Genomic DNA, 20,246 nt, shown 5'->3' on the forward strand with positions numbered 1-20,246 from the left:
TCTTAATAAATTCATCGTCTCCGACTGCTGTTGCTGCCTTCGCCCAGACTTCTCTCCCCCCTTGCTGAGTTTCTCTTCCTTCAGGGGCGGAGCACAGTCTTGGCAAGTCTCTTCTACGAAGTGCTTACCTCTCTCGTTCGCGAGAGAGGCCACTAATAGAGACTCCTCTTCGGAGGATTGCTACTGTTAAGGTCAGCTTGCTGATCCACCGGCCCTCAATGTGCGTCTTCTAGTCTCTTCTACGAAATGTTCACCTCTCTCGTTCACGAGAGAGGCCACTCATAGAGACTCCTCTTCGGAGGATCGCTACTGTTAAGGTCAGCTTTCTGATCCACCGGCCCTCAATGGGCGTCTTCTAGTCTCTTCTACGAAGTGTTCACCTCTCTCGTTCACGAGAGAGGCCACTCATAGAGGCTTCTTCGGAGGATCGCTACTGTTAAAAGTCAGCTTGCTGATCCACCGGCCCTCAATGGGCGTCTTCTAATCTCTTCTACGAAGTGTTCACCTCTCTCGTTCGCGAGAGAGGCCACTCATAGAGACTCATCTTCGAAGTATCGCTGCTGTTAAAGGTCAGCTTGCTGATCCACTGGCCCTCATGGGCGTCATCGCAGGTGTCTTCAAGTCTCTTCTACGAAGGATTCACCCCTCTCGTTCGTGAAAGAGGCCACTCATAGAGACACCTCTTTGGAGGATCAAGCAAACCTACCAGCGCAGCAGACCTAACAACGCAACCTTGAGCTGCAACATAGTCCTTTTGGACTTCTGTCCTGGACTCTAATGTGGACCTTTTTACGGTCCCTATCGGTGGATTCTTGCCCTTCCAAAGGGCACATTCCAGTTCCTGATCGTCCTGTCAGCTGCCCTGCCAACCTACTAGCCCTACCTTCGCACGTGCACGCGCGCCAACAGTCTTCCGGGCACTCGCTGACGATCTCTCGCACGCAGGCGCCGATAGTCTCCCGCGCGCACCAATAGTATTGCGAGGGCAAGCGCCAATAGTCTTGTGCGCGCCAACAGTCTTGCGTCCGAGTGTGGCAAAAGTGTTCCGCGCGCCAACAGTTTTCTGCACGCGCGGACGCCGGTGGTCTCCTGCGCGTGCGCGCCGATGATTTTACGCGAGGCGCGCCGATGATTTTACGCTGAGCGCGCCAACAATCTTCTGCTCGCTGCGCGCGCCAATAGTCTTGCGCTCGTGGCAACAGTTCCGCGCAGCGCGCCGACTTTCTTCCGCGCACGGGCGCCGATGGTCTCCCGCACGCGCCAACAGTTGTGTGCACGTGAGCTCACCATCAGTCTACCGCGCATGCACGCCGACAGTCTTCCGCGCACGAGTCACCGGTCTTCCGAGCGCGTCGACGGTCTTCCGCGCATGCGCGCCAACGGCCTTCCGCGCACGTGCGCCGACAGCCTTCACGCTGTGCGCGCTCCAATAATCTTGAGCGCACGCCAACGGTCTTCTGCACACGGGCACCGATGGTCTTCCGCACGCACGCGCCAACAGTCTCCACGTAGTACTCTCACACACGCGCGAATGCACCCACCCTTGCGCAACCAGTTACATGCTTCGGCGCATTCTAGGGAGAATGACAAAACTACACAGTGCCTTACTGCGCGCCAGCGGTCTTCCTTACTTTCCTGCGCCCTCCTGCACAGTTACGGTCTCGGATCCAATGCGCCAACTCGTGCCAAAGAGTCAAAGCTTGCAGATCCAATGCACCAGCTCTTGCCTAAGAGCCAGCACTTGCCTAAGAGCCAGCACTTGCCTAAGAGCCAGCACTTGCCTGCTCTCCAGGCAGATATTAAGCACCAGCATCATCCTTTGTGCCATCGCTCCAGTACTCTCCTACACACTTGCGCAATAGTCAGTAAAAAGGAATAAAACTTTTTGGACAGGTCACCATTGCCCCATTCCTCCCCACAAACACATAAACATTGCCACCGGGAAAAGAGGAATAAGGCTTCACAGAAGGATTCAAGATCCCGAAGATTCCATCCTACAAGGGGAATCGAAATGGGGAATCCTTGGTCCCTGTCTCTTCTGAAGTTTCTTTTTCCTTGACAGATTGGTTTCTAACAGACCACTCAGTGATGTGATGGACAACACACCACACACATCGACAAGCAAGAAGGAACTTGCTCGTAGCCTTTTCCCATCTAACAGTATAAACACTAAGATGGGCCAAAGTCCATTCGGTACCACTATCAGCCCGCTTCATTCCAGACTAGAAGAACGTGCTCGCCGACAATCTGCACAGCATCTCAGATAAGGTATACCGAATGGACTTTGGATCGCCTTGTAGCCAACAGAGTCCCAACTTTACGAGCTCCTCCAACTAGGGGTTTGTTCGCAACACTCCTGAATCTCGGCTGCCGTTGCTCCCCAGCCCTAGACTCCAAGGCTCTCTGGTAACAACGGTGGGTACAACAATGATATTTACGTCTAGTCCCTGTTTTATCTGGAGAAGGGCACTCGAGAAGGCTAGAACATCGGTCAACCTCTCAAGGACTCTCCTAGCTCCGCTATGGCATTATGCAGAACAGTTTCCAAACCTTTTGCAGGTCCTGATAGTGTCTCCAAGAGAACCCTCTCCACATAACAGACAACCCACTTCGACACCTACCACAAGCTATAGCTTTGCTATTATTGTACGCTTGGAGACTGCCCAATACCTCTTTGCGAAAACGTTGTCTAAATATCTGAAGAATTCCTGAGCATCAGTCTACCAGGCAGTATAACGTCTTGTGTGGTTGGTGTCATGTGAAAGTGTGTCTCTCCACTTGATACCTCGATTCCAGCAATAGCGGAATCCTCGAGTATATACAAGAGGAAAAGACCCCCTATTCAGTTTCGACAGGTAAAGATGATCACTCAACCTTGATCCTTCACCTTCAAACTGAAAGAAAAAGACACCCTCTCTTCGATAGACTTCCTAACTCATACGGACTTACAACTTGCCTTTCCCCTGTCGGAATTGAGACCTTCCTCTCGGAACTTAGTGCAAATTCTCCGATCCCTAAAGGGACCTCCATATGTTCCACTTCACCAGGCAACAAATTTTCTCCTGATTTAGGAACGCAATGTTCCTACACACTCGGACAGCAACCATACGAGTCAAGGAACTTCATGATCTCTCTTTCGACATCACCCATTATTGAGAAGGGTGAAAGGCAATGTTCAGTTTCGTACCTGAGTATGTCGCCAGACAGAGTCTCCAGAGGTGACGGATCCTACACAAGTCTCCACTCGGTAACGGACGATCCAGATCATCCGTAGCTGTACCCAGGGTAAGGTATGAGACTTTACCTAAAGAAAACAGCAATAGCCCACCCGGGTCCCTTCTCTTGTCATCAGCACTGGAAGAGACTAGAGAAGGATCACCAAACATCATCTCAACATGACGACTCACAGTGTCAGGGGCATATCTATGCCCCTGGTCCTTCTTAGCAGATTACTCTGTGACACAGGTTTTATAAGAAGGATGTGAATGCTCCAGGTGACTTTCACAACCTTTCTCCTGCAAGACGTGACCCACAGGAACTCGATACGATCTCTATCGGTGCAGTGGTGGCTGCATAACAGCTGGTTGTATACCTCAAGCTCCTTATTGGACAAGTAGCAGAAGGTTGAAGGCACTTTTACCCGGTTTTAGTCTGCGTGAATGAAAAGATTTGACTGGCTCTTATTCTTTTCTTCATCCTACCCTCTTGTGGGGAAAGCAGCATTCTGGGTTCTCTGCATAAACTGACCTCAAACCACTGCAGGTAAACCATGCTTCCTTGTGTACCTAGTATTAAGCTAATACTGTTGCGTCCCCATACCCTGGGGAGGTGGTATTGGGAAGTCTTGGTTACATCAGGTTTTTCCTTCATAGACTCGGAATAACTTTACTTAGACAGTCACACTTCTGCACGTTTCAACACACAGCTTACATAGGCTGCGGACCTTGCATAGCAAGGTTTAGCGAGGGCAGGGACTCCTTATTTTTGAGTACTAACATACTCAGATAAAGAGCCCCGGGGAAAGCCAAAAGCCAGATTGGCAGGGATGTCCACCTTTCCTAATGGGTGAGTCACCCCTAATAAATAGCGTGGTTTGTATTCCAGTTACGGAGCAAATGACAAATTCGTAGATAATTTGTATTATTCCTAACTATACAAACCTTAGCTATTTATACAAACTTGCCCGCCATCCCTAACCCCCTTGAAGTCCTACCTCCAAGCAAAGTGACTAATTCACAGGTGTGTGAACGGGAATGGTAGCAAGCTAACCCCCCCCCCTACCCTTGCTAACTAGCAGTGTGGGTAGTTAACTCTCGCTAAATTTTAATGGTTCGTCATTTCAGCTCCGCCGAAAGTGTAACCCCCAATAAATAGCTAAGGTTTGTATAGTTAGGAAAATTACAAATTATCTACGAATTTGTCCTTTTTTTCCAGCATAAATACAAACTCACATCCTTTATGGGGGATAGAATATCAGCAAAGATGGAGGATACAGCAATTAAATTTAAAACAAGGTGTAAACAGGTGGCCAGTACTTATCAGCCAGGAGCGGGGAAGTCCTGCCACTGACCAGGGATTTTTGGCAAGATTAGTTCTTTTCTCTTTATACCTTACCATCATGTTAGGGAGTGTTTCTGTTGGGATGCCTGTGGACATGCGGAGTTGCTCGAGGGTGTCGAGACATTGGGGCACCTTTATAAGTGCGAAGAAGGATCCCTATCTATTGTGCCTTGCTTGCAAAGGACATTCCTGTAGTTAGAGGAATCTCCTTGTGACCAGTGTTGGGAATGGTCGCCTCCCAGTGGGTTGCGTATGGCAGGAGAAGGAAGAGGAGGTCCTAAAAGGATTCTTCCCCTTCGGGGTCATCGTCAAAGTTAAAGAAATCCCAACCTCCTCCTCTGATCCCTGGTGTGCTTCCCTCTAACCCTTCTGGCCTTGAGATTTAGGCTAAATCTCAAGGCCCGAAGAACTTCCTGTTTCCTCCAGAGGAGCCCTAATCAGATTTACAGGTTGATGATGCCCTGCGAGTTTTATATACTCTTTGTCCCCCCTTCCAAGGAGTTGTTAGTGACAGCGCTGGCTTTGAAGGAAACACGGGAGTGTTTTTGCTCCTACCCTGGACACCTTGAGCTTATCCCCTTCAAGGTCAGAGAAGAGTGTCTCCTTATCGGGCTCCTCCCTTCAAAGCCGTCCACCATCACACCAGTCTCAGTATCACCTCTTGAGACTAGCAGCAGAGACATGCTTAGTGTTAGCATGTCTCCTGCACTCCCTCTCTCTGGGACACTTGCGTTGCTTGTACAGTTTATGAGAAGCACACTTCTCTTATGGATCTATGTGTCAGCGAGCAAAAGTTTCTCAAAACGCTCGCACATCTGAGCGTGCTAGCCTTGGGTGCTCTAACTCTCTTGAGAGTACACATAGACTAACTAACCTGTCCACACTGGACAACTTCTCCTCTCCTGAGCCTGTAGTAGTAGCATGCACTAAATCCCTGTGTGCCTCACTGGTGCGTGCTCACCCAATGAGAAGTTGGGAACAGTTGTTACTAGACGCACCTTACCACTTCACACACAACCCAGAGGCGTCTCAACATTTCGTGCGTCACTCAGATGCGCCTCGCCCATTCGAGCGCTACCCAAACGGCGCTCAGATCCTGAGTCTCCTGATGTCACAGAGGATAGGAGATCAGTAAAAATGTTAAAATAGATCTATCACATATAAATTATGAAGAAAGACATATGTCAACTTGTTCAACTTGAAAACATTCACTGCAAGTTTGAATTTTTAAAGTTCCACCAATTCAGCTGGCTAATTACGATGATAATTCCACAATAGATAGATACGTTATTTACCTCAGTTTAGCCATTACTAAGGTTATATATTCTATTACTTATGTTTGTATCTTCTATGTTCCAAGTGAGTCATCAGTCATCCCTTTTGACTAAATAAAGTTTTACAAGGAAAATGGTGTCCTCTTTCTATGACTGAAGAGTCACTCGTGAAGATCTTCAATGCTGTGTCTTGTTCAGCCATCTTATAGACTCTCGTAATGCTGAAACTCGAGTGGCCTCTTCAGGGCTGGACCTGGAAATCTCAAGACCTGGACAATGTATTCGCAGCAGCCCTAGCAATAGCTTTACAAATGCATGACAAAGCTGTACATGGAATAACTGCCCTCTCAAAGCTTAAATTGGATCACCCCAAGATTAATTCTGGATAAGACTCAGACCAGTGGTCACCATTCACCAGACAGTAGGCCATGTTCAAGGCAGGGATGGTCATATCAGATGCACAAACCCCAACAGCCCTGTTCTACTGTTGCAGTGATGACCTCAGAACTGCTGGGATACAGGAGGCTGATCTCCTAGCTAACATCAAACATCTCTCAGTGAAAGAGGAAAGCATCCTGTTGCACAGGATCAAGTTCAGAAAAACGGTACAACAGAATGTTCCGGGCAACCTTCGTGGTCAGGCCTCACTGTGTTAATTTACGACTAGGTGTTCACAGCCATTGGAGTACCCGCACCTTTGACTACAGTAGTGAGATCATCAAGGGCAAAATCTTCCATGGAATTGCCGACCCGGAAATCCTTGCAGACCTCCTCGAGGCCCCCCAAAACTGATAGCTTCTCTGACGAGATTGTATCATTCGTAGCTCAGAAGAAACAAGGTAAATCTGGGTCTCTCACAAATAGGTCCAAACAAACTAACTACTTGACTGCCAAGTGCTGGGCATGCAGTGCAGCAAGTCATGACCAGCGCAATGACAGGAACACTAGAGCTAAATAATGCCCAGCATGGTCGTCAACATGAGCAAGGTGTTCTATTAAAGGACATTACTCATCGGCATGAAGAAAATGTTCAACATGCAATAAGTGGGGACTTAGAGACAGCTATTCCAAATACTGCACCCAGAGCAAGGTTTCAAGAGGACTGAAATCTCACTGGGAACCCAAAGATAAGCATAAGGTTAATGCATGTCAGGTGGAAGATGACCTGCTAGCATTTGACCAGTTGTGTAGCTTGAGTCTTCACGGGAGCAGCAACCAAAAGCATCCAAACCGATCACCGATAGCCCACCATATCTTCAATGATAGATGGATTGAATGCCCCTCAAAAATACATCCCACAAATGTAATTGACCTGATACCCTTGCCTGAAGACCAGGAAGAGCTTGGTTACCCCATTAGTGACAGCTGAAGACTCAAGAGGCTATCCATCCCTATGGATGCCGACTCCGGATGCCAGAGCTCGGTGATTCCTATCAAGTCTGTTTTGGCAATGGGTTACACCGAGAATGACATCATGCCAGTGAAACTCGCTATGTTAGTCACCAATAGGGAGGACATGGGTATCGAGGGAGGTATAATTGTTCACTCATGCATCCATGATCAGACAGGATCTGTTAGGTCAGCCAAACAGTTGGTATATGTGTCACCGAAGACTGAAAAAGCATTCTTATGCAGAGAAGCACTGGAAAAGCTGGGTGTCATTCCAGCAAACTTCCTGGAGTTAGCAGCATGAACCACCACCTGACCTTATTTCATCCTTAGAGAGCACAGATGATCCTGCCTGCCATTGCCCCAAAGTTGTTGCCACCAGGACTAACAGCTACAGAGGAAGATGTACCAGCACTCAAAGATTGGCTCCGGGACTATTATGGTGACAATGCTTCCAACGTCTTTGAGCACCGACCCTTCCCCATGATAAAATGTGAATCCTTGCAACTACATGTTGACCTAGACGCCAAACTATTGGCTGTTCACAAACCCATCCTGGTGCCCATACATTGTCATGACAAAGTTCTCAAAGACTTTTAGCTTGATATTAGTATTGGAGTTCTTGAACGGGTTAGTCCAAGCGCACGTGTCACATGGTGCTCCAAGATAGTTGTCACAGCTAAAGCTGATGGAAGTCCCAGACGCAGAGTGGACTTACAGCCACAGAATCGTCATGCTGTATGACAGACCCCCATGTCCCTAGTCCATTCCATTTTGCTCATCGAATCCCGTAGAACACTAGAAAGTCTATCACAGATGTATGGAACGGATATCACTCAGTACCAATCCGTGAAGAGGACAGACACATCACCACCTTCATCACCTCATGGGGTAGATTCCGGTACAAGGTCGCACCCCAAGGATTCCTTGCCAGTGGTGATGCATACACTCAGAGATTTGACAGCATTATTGCAGACTTCCCTGACAAAGTGAAATGTGTTGATAATACTTTTTGTGGGCAGAGTTAGGCTAGTTGAGGCATCTTTCTTCCAAACCTGTGAGTGACTTGAACTCTGCGCACAAAATGTCTTTAGTTTTCCCAGGATTCAGTGGAGTTTGCTGGGCTCATAGTGGCAGCCCTACTGAAGTAGATTTTTATTGCTATACGTAAAGCAATATTACATATTTTTCAAGATTTCATTATTTTTAAAGCAGTGACATTTTCCAGGATTTTACTTCTTCCGATATGGCCACTATTTTGTTTGTTTTTCATTTCATAAGCTTTGCACAACAATGTTCAAACCATGCTACTGGTTCTTTAGCTGCTACTTGCAGAATGCACAACAATGTTCAAACCATGCTGCCGGTCCTTCAGCTGCTACTGCTCACATCTGCAACTGCAGCGATGTGCAAGGGAGCATTGACTGCAACCACTTGCATTTTCCTTTGCAGCCTTTCTTAGAGAAACACTTTGTCAGTTTTCTACAGCTCACTGCAGTAAGGGCTAGTGTTGTTCAACATATATGCCATGTCTCTCCTTTCTGTATCCACCCCAGTTCAGAAGGATTGCTTGTGTCTGGATTGGAGACTTGCCTGGCTTCAGATGATCACAGCCTGATAGGCCCTGCGCTTTACGCGTTGTTCTTTGAAGGTTTCTCGTGTTGGTGGACATGCGCTTTAAGCGTTGTTCTCTGGGGGTTTCTCGTGTTGGTGGAATCGAGTTGTATGCTCTATATCTTGATCTATCTTACATAATGACAACAAATCCCCCCAGCCTCTGCAAGTCAAGATCACTAATCAATGTTGAAGCTGGCTGAGATTAGTGAATGTTTTAGAAACATCATCAAATGTGTTTCAAGTCTGTGATGCAGATTTCTTCCTTTTTGCATGAAAAACGGACATGACATTACATCAAGAATGCATAAAAAAGAGAGAGAGAGAGCTAGTGAGAAAGAGCTTTTGAGAGACAGATATTCCAATTCAGAATGAATATTGTAATAAATGTGCAGGGCAGTTTTGCTGTGTTTATGTTTGTTAATTTTGTTCTTTGCATTCTTATTTTTGATAAATGGTTTTCACTTAGTGCATCACATAAAAGTAAAAGTCATTGAAAGGAAATAATTAAACATTTATTCATTTTGAATTTGAAATTTTAAGAGGATGGAAATACATCAATATATAGGCATTAGAAATGTATTAAAATCTAGGGCATGCAACACAACTAAATCCAGGTGTTATGATGTTTCACCCTTTACATCACTTATAAATGAATGATAAGGCACCAAAAATCAAACTCCAAACTTACTTAATTTTTTTCCTTTTCAGAGACCTTAGTCCCATTATTTAAATTTTCTTTAGAAATCACATGAAACTATTCTACAAAAATTTTTCTTTCAATTAATACTAGAATAATTATCATATAATTAATAGTAAATTTTCAAATAAGGAACAATGTAGAATATTGGTAATTACAGCATAGTTCTAGGTCTGGCACAGGCAAAATGATGAGGTATTAGTAAGTTTAAATGCTTAAAATGGTAACTGTCAATTCTTCTTTGTCAGAAGAGCTTTTCAGCAACTTCAGGACAGGTACTTTATTATAAAGACCAGAGGTGTGTCAGCGTAGGTACTTTATCAAGATCATTTACAGCAGTTGATAAAAATATCTCAATTTTTGTTGAATTGTACACATATTCTTTCAGGACCCTGACCCATTTGATGACCGTCATCCTATTACCGCTGAGCCAGAATGTGCCCTGGGGCAAATCTTGCGTGCTCTCTTCAAGAAAGACAACTTTGTGACAAAGCTTGTCAACCATTATCTGAGAGAAAATTATTTTTCTAGTTTAGGAGTAACCCAGGATTCAACTGACCTCAATACTGGAGCATGCAGATTGTTGATTGACCTTCTTTATGGCTTGGATATCCCTCAGGTATATATAGTTTTTTCCTCTTTGTTATGACATACTTAACTTTTATTTGGCTTTTGAATATCACAGGTTTTAATTGTAGCAATATTAATCGTTAGAATCAAAATTTAAGATGTAACAAGTATGGTTATAGTGAGGTTCAGCTGAATCTTTTTGCATATACAGTTTCTAACTTTGGATCATGGTTCTGATTTATTAGCTCACCTTGCAGGTCTTCAATGAATCAGAAACCACTGTTATGCGACTCTTTTCTTGGGCTGAAAAGGGTCCAGAACCCCTTCGTACTTATGCTACTGGACTTTTAGCTGCCGCTATGGACATACCTGAGATAGCTGTCTCATTCAAGGATCATAATGCTCACCTCATCCCTGTAATGTTAAAGAGATTATGGGAGCTGAAAGATGAAGGTGTGTAATATTTGTGGTACTAGTTTTAATTTCATAATGTGGCTTTGGTATTATTAGTTTTATTATCACTATTATCATCATAATAATAATTATTATTATTATTATTATTATTATTATTATTATTATTATTATTATTATTATTAGCATGATCATTATCCTAAAACTTTAAGGTTTAATCTGGCCCCCTTGATTTGCATCATTCAAATAGCTCTTGGTTGATTTATGTTGAGATTCGGCCAGACCACATTTGTTCCTACACACATACAAACCCTTCACTCTTTACTATGGACATGTAGTTGCGTCACAGCTGGAATCTAGCCATAAACTTCGAATGTTAGGTGTTAAGGACCCTCCTTTAGTTCGAGGGGGTGTTGGTTAGATGAGCCAACCATCTCACACACTAACCCAGTGCGTTAGGTCACTTTTGGTTTTGGCTCAGTAGAGTAAAGACTTGCTGTCTTGGTCTCCTGTTAACCCAATTATTTACTGGCTGCTATAGACTCACTTTGTTTTCTTTTTCTATGCAAGTGTGCTTCATTTTTTCAGATGATTGCCAATGTGTGGGTTTGCCCTGGCATAGCTGGCCACTCCTGCTGTGCATTTTAGCATGGGAGACTGATCTTCACAAACTTGCGTGCAGATGACCCTGAGCCTCTCCCTGCGAAGAGTGTTGGAAGTGGTCATCCAGGGGGGGTTGTATGGTAAGCGACGGAAGAAGTCTAAAAGGGGTTCTTTCCCTTCGGGATCTTCCTTTAAGTTGAAGAAATCCCGACTTCTTTCTCCAGCACCTTGTTAGGCCTCTTCCGTTGGGTGGTTGAACATAAGTGATGACCCCGGATAACCTTCTGGTGTGTAGGACCCCATGGCCACCCTTAGTGAAGTGGTGTATTCTCTGCCCTTTGACTCTTTGCTCTCCCTTAGGGCTTTCGGGTTCCCCCTCTAAGAAATGGCTTGTAGATTGCTTAAGCTTGGGGTACAGCAGGAGTGCATAGCTGCCTCCTCAGGGGTTGGTCACGACCTCCACGCTCATAGATCCTCTGGAGTGGCGTTCCCTTCTGTAAGTCTAAGCCTCGTACCCCTCACTGAGGCATTCTCTCCAACTCCTCGCCCACCTGAGAAGTTGGTGACAGGTTCTCCACAGGGTTCCAGCCTTGCCTGCAACTCCCCTGGGGTGAGCTTGCTCAGCTAGCCAAACTTGCTCAGCATGCTGAGTTTGTTCAGATCACTTGTTTCACCCAGCAGTAGCAATCAGTTTCTCCACCAGCGTGAAAGGGCTTCCTTCTACCCGCCAATCTCTTCCCGAAGCTGCTCCTCCGTTGGTTCTTTCCGAAGAACCGCTGAATAGCAGCACAGCCCTGAATACTCCAGGTCAACCTTGTGGTGGGGGGGACGATGTTGACTTAACTAGTGAGCTGGCCCCGCCCCTTCCCACAGGGGGCACCTGTGCTATATCCGAGGTGCTTTCTTTTTGGCCATCACTGGGCGTCGGTGGCCTTCCCTCGAAGGAAGTTCTCTTTGACTTACTTCAGAGGGGAGCGGAGAGTAGTCTTCTCCTTCTTCCGCGGAGGTTCCTCCTCCTTCTGTGGAACGCAGATGTTTCAGTTCTTCAGTTCGACTTTGGGCCTCCTGTGAGTGACTCTGAGGGTGTTACTGATCCACCAGGGATGGTGGCAGCTCAGTCTCCCAGTGTTTCCCTTGCGGGGTAACACATCTCTCGCTCGCGGGAAAGAGCTACCAAAGGTCAACAGCGGCTCAGAGACTCATGCTTCTCCTCCTAGGGCATAGGTAGAAGCCGGTCTTAAGCGTAGTTAACGTAGACTCCCCCTCGGGAGGAGCCTGCTGGGCGTTCCTCCCTGGAGATCCGGAGGTTGGAGACGTTTATCACCCCTCGGCGCACTCCTCCTAGACTGTGTGGAGGCCCCTTTTTGAGCCTCAGGGTTCCAGTCACGTTAACCCCTCGGGGTCTCATGACCAACACGCTCTAGGTCTGCTTGGTCAGGAGCCTTCGGACTCTTGTTGCCAAGAGTATGTGAGCTCTAGCAACCCAAGAATCAGGTTCCCGTCACATTGAGCCTTGGAGCTTTCATGACACTGAAGGACCTTCAGATCCTCGGCGCGTCTAACCATCGAGTTTGTGCGGCATGGAACCCCATGGTTCCAGTTGCATTGAGCTTTCAGGCTATCGCAATGTTGGTTACATTGAGTCAGCTGGCTCTTGTGCCACATGTCATGCCGAGGCACAGGTTTCACGCGACAAGATTTTGGTCTCTTGTTGCGCAGCTCCCTTTGGATCTCGCAACCCAAGTTACGCTGAGCCCTCGAGCTCTCATGCCTTCTGATACGGGGAGCCTTCGGGCTCTCGTAGCAGGGATACTTCAGTTTCCCATTGCGTTGATCCCTTGGGATTGCGCAACCCTGGTTTCGTTGAGCCCATGGGCTCTCACGCCATCCGTTACATTCAGCCTTTGGGCTCTCGTAACAGGAAGACTTCAGTTCCTCGTCGCGCAAAATCTTCAGGTTCTTGTGACACTGGTTATGCGGAGCCTTTGGGTTCTCGTAACCAATGTTACGAGGAACTTTTGGGCTCTCGTGACCTTAGTTATGACCAGTCTTTCGGCTCTCATGGACTCTAGTCATGCTGATCTTTCGGGCTCTTGTGACTTTTGTTACAACGAGTCTTCGCTCTCTCATTTCTCTGCGGATCCAATTGGTCCTCATTGCATGAACCCTAGGGTTTCTCGCGGCGCGATTTCCGAGGGATACCACCTCCCGTCAGGAATTGGTGACGGGGTTCCTTCGGGTTCTCGTTACGATGGTCCCTTTGGGCCCTTCGAAAGATTCACGATCCAAAGTAGCTCCTCCCCCGGGTCTCGCCCCCTTGCTCCTGTTCGGTCTCTCGCCTCATTGCGTGGCAGACCAGAGTCGCGTGATGTGAAAGCGTCTTCTCATGACAGAGCAGTGTCTCGTGATGTGGCAGCGTCACGCAGAGATCGGTCTCGCGAAAACCATCTCGTCCCGCTCCAGTGGTACCCTCGTCTTCGGATGAGGTTCCATTACCTTTTCTGGCTGCAGGGGGTTTCCTTTCCCAGGATAAACCTCCTGCTAGGAGAGATTCACACCAGTCCCTCCAGCCTCGTGGGCCTCCACCTGTCCCGAAGCACCTGTCGCCCACCCGACAGTGCCCAGTTCCTCTCTCGATGGGAAGGCCAGTGCCGATCTTGCCCTAATGACCTCCCTCCCAGCAAATGGAGAGCCTGCAACCCCCCATGGCTTAAAGCGTTATTTAACGTAACACAGCAAGCTATGATGGGGTCAGTCCCTGTTCCCAGTCCTTACGCACCACTCCTAGGATTCCTCTGTTGCCTCCTCTCATCCCAGGCCTCTCTCCCTTTTGATCCTAGGAGCAACTCTTAAGGACTCTGCTCCGGCACAGCCTTCATGCGATGAGTAGAACATTCTTCCTCGCAAGATAGCCAGGGAAGAGAGGGCTCCAGAACCACAGGGGAGTCTCCTACAGGCCAAATCTCCACAGGCTAGTCCAAATGGGAAGAGGAAGAGGATTAGACCTCCTCCTCCGAAGGAGGATCGGACGATTTCCTATACGGACTTGTTCCGTTTGACTCTAGCTGAGTTAGTGCCAGGGGAGGCACCTCACCCTTCTCGATGTGACGCAGTTCCTGTCCCTGCCGAGTCCCATCTCTGCAGGCCAGTGGAAGCTGCAAGGCCTACACTGATGAAGGATCTTCTGCTGCAGTGCAGAGTCGAAAGATTTATTTATCATCCCTAAATCTCCAGCCACGCCTCGCTTTCCTTGAGCTGAGACTCAGAGAGGACAGAGCACGTTCTTGGGAATTGTCCAATCCTCCTTCGATCTTGATGACAACCTTGACCTGCTCCATGCTCCTATGGATAAGAGCTTCGAAGTTGATGAGCAAAATTATTACAAGGACGACCTTTTGCCGGCTCCCGCTAGCTCTAAAATGACGGAGGCGGAGCGAAAGGAGATGGAGAAGGCCTTCTGGCAGGTGTTAGCCTGCATCCAGACCATCAATGGGCTGTCAGGTCCATCGGCCGCCTCTCTTGAAGGTAAGTATATGGTCCTAGACCAATTTTATGGCACTCAGAGACCCCTGAAAGCCAGTGCAGCTTTGCCCTGGTCAAAGGCATTGAAGAGTGACAAGCAGAAGTCTATGTCCTAGGTGACTGGGTCGTCTTTCTTCCTTCGCACTAGCTCCTCCAAACTCCTCCCGCCGCCTTTAATCATGCAGTGGAGGTACTATGAGCCGTTACTAGTTTTGCCTTTAGACCATTCTACAGAGGCACTCTCGAAGGGCACGCCCTTTGAGAAGTTAATGGGACTGCCTGTCTTGTTTTCGACCTCCGTGATCCTGAACCAGGAAATTGTCGTGAGGTATGCCATGCATGCTACCTCTTGGAAGTCTAAGTAGACTTTCCTATTATCCGGCACTCGGGCCATTGAGTTCCTGTCTCATGAGCAGGTGAACCATTGGGCCAACACCAGTTATAGGAGACGATATGCCGTGATAGGGAAGTTCCATAGACAACTCCCTCAGGCAGAGGTAGTAAGGCTCAGGAATGCCCCCTTTGAGGGGAGTTCATTGTTCAATCCAGAGGACTTCGAGCAGTGCCTTAGTAGGGGAGAAATCCACAAGGTTTTGACTTCAGGATCTCACCCTCTTCAGCCACAAATGAATCCAGCTCTTAGAGACCCCAAACAGCAGTGTCACAAGATGTCCAATAAGCTCTTTCGAGGAAGAAAGTCCTTCCGTGGAGGCAGAGGCAAGCGTGGCTCTGGCCGAGGCCAGACCCCGCTAGGACGGGCAGTCCACCCATTTGTCCACGTGTGGGGGGGATGCCTGAACAGCCGATGACAGAGGTAGCTTCACTACGGGGCCGAACTCTGGACGGTCGAGGCGATCCGTTCGGGGTATCGTTTCCTGTTCGCACTCTCTCTCCCTCCACTGATTCGGGTGCCTCTCCCATTAGACTCCTATGTGGAGGGATCTACAAAGGAGTCAGCCCTTAGGGGCGAAGTCCAGACCTTGTTGGAGGAGGGTGCTCTCCAAGAGGGCCGCGGCTGGTCTCTAGACTTTTATAGTCTACTTTCTTGTAGAAAACGCATCTGGAGGCTGGAGACCAGTCATCGATGTCTACCCCGTGAACAAGTTTCTTCAGCAAACTCCGTTCAGGATGGAGACTCCGGACACTGGCAGACTCGCTATCAGACCAAGAGACTTCATGTGCACTCTAGATCTGAAAGACGCATACTTCCAGATCCCAATCCATTCGTCTTCCAGGAAGTATCCGAGATTCTCCTTAGACCAAAAATCATACCATTTCAAGGTGCTGTGTTTCCGTGTTTCCACAGCACCTCAGGCTTTCACGAGAGTGTTTGCCTATTTGTCGGCATGGGCTCACAGACTCGGCATCCGTCTCCTAAGATATCAGGACAACTGGTTGATTCTGGCAGATTGAAGGTGGCCCTTCTTCGTCATCGAGAAGAGCTTCTAAGGTTTTGCCAAGAGCTGGGGATCATGGTAAACCTCGATAAGTCTCATTTGATTGCCTCTCAAAACCTGGTATACCTAGGCATGCTATTGGACACTGTAAGGCAGAAAGCATATCCATCAGACGAAAGGATTCGTAGGCTGAGGAAGGTTGCACGGCCGTTCCTGAGGCGGAAAGAGCTCCCAGCGCAGAGCTCAGCGCGTCTGCTCGGTCACCTTTCTTCTTTGGTACGTTTAGTTCCTAACAGCCGCCTCAGGATGAGATCTCTCCAGGGAGACTGGTGCCCATAGGGCAAGAGGAACGGGCAGACTGAGAGACCTAAACCTCTGCAAACGGGATGATCTTCTTGTTCTCCCCCCCCCACCCCACCCCACCCCACCCCACCCCACCCCCCAGAATTGATGCTCTTTTCAGATGCTGCACCACACCACCTCCAGCCGGTGGTCCGAATCCAAAAGGTATCAGCATAGAAACCCCTTAGAAATGAGTGCAGCTTTCCTCGCCCTCAGATAGTTCTACCAGTTTCTGGCTGGGCACTCTTTGGTGTTGATGAGCGACTGCACCACAGTAGTTGCTTACCCAAACAAGCAAGGTGGTATCTTTTCGCAGATGCTGTGCCATCTAACAGTAGAGATACTCAGAGGGGCTGAAGGCAAATCGGTGTCCCCATCGGCTCGCTTCATTCCGGTCAAGCGGAATGAGCTAGCGGACAGTCTGAGCAGAGCGACTCATTTAATGGGCTCTGAGTGGTCTTTGAACCATCTAGTAGCCAACAAAGTCCTGACTTATGGGGTTCCCCATCTGTGTGTCTGTTTGCAATGACCCTGAACTTCCGGCTCCCGTTGTACTGCCCACCAGTCCCGGATCCCCGGGCTCTTTGGCAAGATGCATTACAACATCAATGGGAGAACATGGACGTGCACACATTCCCCCATTTTGTCTGATGAGAAAAGTCCTCAACCAAGTACGAGTAAGCAAGAACTTACTAATGACGCTTATAGCTCTGCTGTAGCAACATGCAGAATGGTTTTTGGACCTGCAACTCCTCACGGTGACCCGAAGGGAACTCCCTCCATGATCTGATGTACTCAAACAACCACACACCAACATTTACCACAGAGCTGTAGTTTCGATTCGACTTCACGCTTGGAGACTGTCCAGCAGCTCCTCTCACGGAGAGGCGTTTTGCAATAAGTTGCAAAAAGGATGGCTGGGCACCTTAGATGCTCAACAGCGTCAGTCTACCAGGCTAAGTGTTCAGTGTTTTGGAAGTGGAAAGGGTATCTCTCCCCTTGATGCCACTATTCCAACCATAGCGGAGTTCCTTGCACACCTTCGGGAAGAAATGCTTCTCTCGGTTACGGCAGTCAAAGACTACTGTTCAGCCTTGAGCCTAGCGTTTAAACTGAAAGGAGTAGATTTATCCTCCTCGGAACTTTCCTGACTTATACAGGGTTATTAGATTACTTGTCCAGTCGGAACTTAGACCTCCTCCTTGGAACTTGGTTCGGGTCCTTCAGTCCCAGAATTGTCCACCTTACGAACCATTATGCCAGGCAACTGATTGCCACCTCATGTGGGAGACGGTGTTCCTACTCGCTTTGGCTTCGGCCAAAAGAGTTAGTGAGCTCCACAATCTATCGTCTAACATCTCCCACTAAAGGAGATTTGGAGAAGTAATTCTCTGCTATATCCCTGAGTTCATTGCCAAAACTCTAAGTCCGGGTGTGCATCTTAGGTTTGGTCCATTCAGGATGGAGAGTCTTCGTTATGTAACCGAAGATCCAGACCAGCTGTTTCTTTGTCTAGTGAGGAGTGTGAGGTGGTTCCTTAAGAGAACGGCAGCAGGGGGAAGGTCAAGAGGAGGGCCACAAGGAATTCCATCTTCTCGATGCAGAAGACGATTGAGTTCGCCCTCAATCCAGACCCTCCTCCTTCCGAACAACCTAGAGCTCATAACGTCAGGGGTATTGCAACGTCCCTGGCATTCAAAAAGAACTATTCCGTGGTGCAGGTACTGCAAGTGGGTGTGTGGAAATGTCAAACAACATTCAGCGCCTACTGTCTACTAGACGTAACCAACAGGAACCTGGACACGTTCTCCATAGGTCCTGTGGTGGTTGCACAACAAGTGGTCTAAACACCTCAGGCTCCTTGTTGGACAAGTAGAAGAGGGTTGAGGGCTCAGCTTACCCGGGTTAGTCTTGGGTGAATGAGTAGAATGACTGGCTTCTTCCTTTCATCTTCTCTTCTCCCCCCTCTGGGTAAAACAGCACCATGGTCACTCAGTACAAGCTGACCTCACCTCTCTGCAGATAAGACTCATTTTCACTTGTGTATCCTAAGTATAGAAATAATTCTGTTACATCCCCAATACCTCTTTGAGGGAGGGTATTGGGTAAAGTCTAAGGAATCTCAGGTTTGTATTCGAGTTCCTACGTTAAAGACCAGCTGCGTTGCTAGTTTCACGAGCACACAAACTTCTGTAGGCCACTAAAAGCGCTTGCCCATAATAGGGCATAGCACGAGAATTTAGCGAGGGTAGGGTTCCTACTACTTGGGGCTTTATCGAAGTAGAGAGAACCCCGGGTGAATATACCAAAGCCAGTTGGTAAAGGACTTCCTTCCTCCTAAGAGCGAGTCTACCCAATAAATAGTGGAAGGTTTTTATTTGTGCAGGAACAAATGACAAATTTGTAATTATTTGTATTTTTCCTAACATACAAACATTCTACTATTTATACACATTGACGTGCCACCTTGTTCCCCAAGAAGTCCTGCCAGTAAGCAAAGTGGTTACTCAACCCAGGTGTGTGAGTGAGCAGGGTAGCCGGCTACCCCCACCCCCACCTGCTGACTAGTGGGTGTGGTAGTTAATCCTCACTAGAAATTATCATGGCTAGTTCAGCTTTGCTGAAAACAATATACCCAATATAAATAGTAGAATGCTTGTATGCTAGGAAAAATACAAGTTATTACAAATTTGTCATTTTATTCGAAATATCATCATGATGAATATAATATCAGCATCAATATGTTACAGGTAATCACAGTTTTCATACAGTTCTTTTATAGCCATTATTATTAGCTATCATGTGTATACGTTTTTGCTTGTACTAAGTTTCTTGACTTGAGATGATTTTAAAGTCTTGTCACTCATTTCCTGGAAAGTTTCATTTTTGTCAAATCCAAAAAACTGAATCAATTATGGGAAATTTTTTAATACTATTTTTATTTGAAGTCATCAGGAACTTTTAGCTATGATTTAATTATTATCAAGCTTTAAAGAATATTCCATTGAGTCTTGTTTTATACCGACCATCTTTTGCTCACAATTTGACTATGTATGCATATCTTTGTGCAGCATCCTTCTTTGAAATGTGGTAGTCGCCATCACAAAATGAAATTCTCCTGCCTTTCAGCCTCCATCACATTTTCAAATTTATTAAGTTTTAAAATTGATTAAGTTTTATGTCAGTCTCATGGTTTACATCTATGAGGTAATCATCTTTTCCCTCGAGTGCATTTTCAGCTGCCAAGAAGAACATTAGAGTTCAGAGCTGAAAACTTGCCTAACTTACTGCATGTTAGAGGCCGTGAAATCACAGAATGATGAACAAACTGAATTATGATACATTGTGTGTTGAGGTATGGAATATTTGACACCAAGAGTAAGGTTGAGGTGCAATTAAACAAAGTTCCTGTTGTTTAATATTCATGTCTACATTGTGGATTATGAGCATGTTGTAGCTGATCCATATGGTCATACTGTACTTAGCTTGGTAAGAGAACCATACTGGTTAGCAACAGCCTATAATAGGTGAAATTAACATTAAGGTTACTATATTTTGCACATGATTAAAGTTGAGAACCCTGTTGTGATAAATGAGCAGAGGGTAGAGGAGGTTCAGCCTTTATCTTATTTAAAAGACACTGCATTGTGAAGTACTAGCTGAGAGAGTTTTAAGAAAGAGGTTGGTGACAGCATTGATAAGCTGTGCACTACTATACTCTATAAAGCAGATGTAAAATAAAATGCAATTCAATACTGGAGTATGGTGGGAATATCATATATCAGAAAGTGACCAAATGAGTAAGAATTAAAAGCTTGAGATGGTTTGGACGTACTGAGAACAGATGGGAAACAGCAAATATGC

The 20,246-nt window shown here is 46.9% G+C and overlaps 1 protein-coding gene across 3 annotated transcripts in view; it reads left to right on the plus strand.

Annotated features, from left to right (window-relative positions):
• The window catches only part of mahj (LisH and WD40 domain-containing protein mahjong), a 193,984-nt gene that overhangs the window by 38,732 nt on the left and 135,006 nt on the right, over positions 1-20,246 (plus strand). For all 3 annotated transcript variants that reach the window (XM_068390118.1, XM_068390129.1, XM_068390122.1), the window contains exons 3-4: positions 9,926-10,156; positions 10,365-10,560. In XM_068390118.1, the coding sequence (XP_068246219.1) occupies positions 9,926-10,156; positions 10,365-10,560 (427 nt within the window). The remainder of the gene's footprint in view (positions 1-9,925; positions 10,157-10,364; positions 10,561-20,246) is intronic.

Source organism: Palaemon carinicauda, chromosome 1 (assembly GCF_036898095.1).
Source record: "Palaemon carinicauda isolate YSFRI2023 chromosome 1, ASM3689809v2, whole genome shotgun sequence".
Classification (NCBI taxonomy): Eukaryota; Metazoa; Arthropoda; class Malacostraca; order Decapoda; family Palaemonidae; genus Palaemon; species Palaemon carinicauda.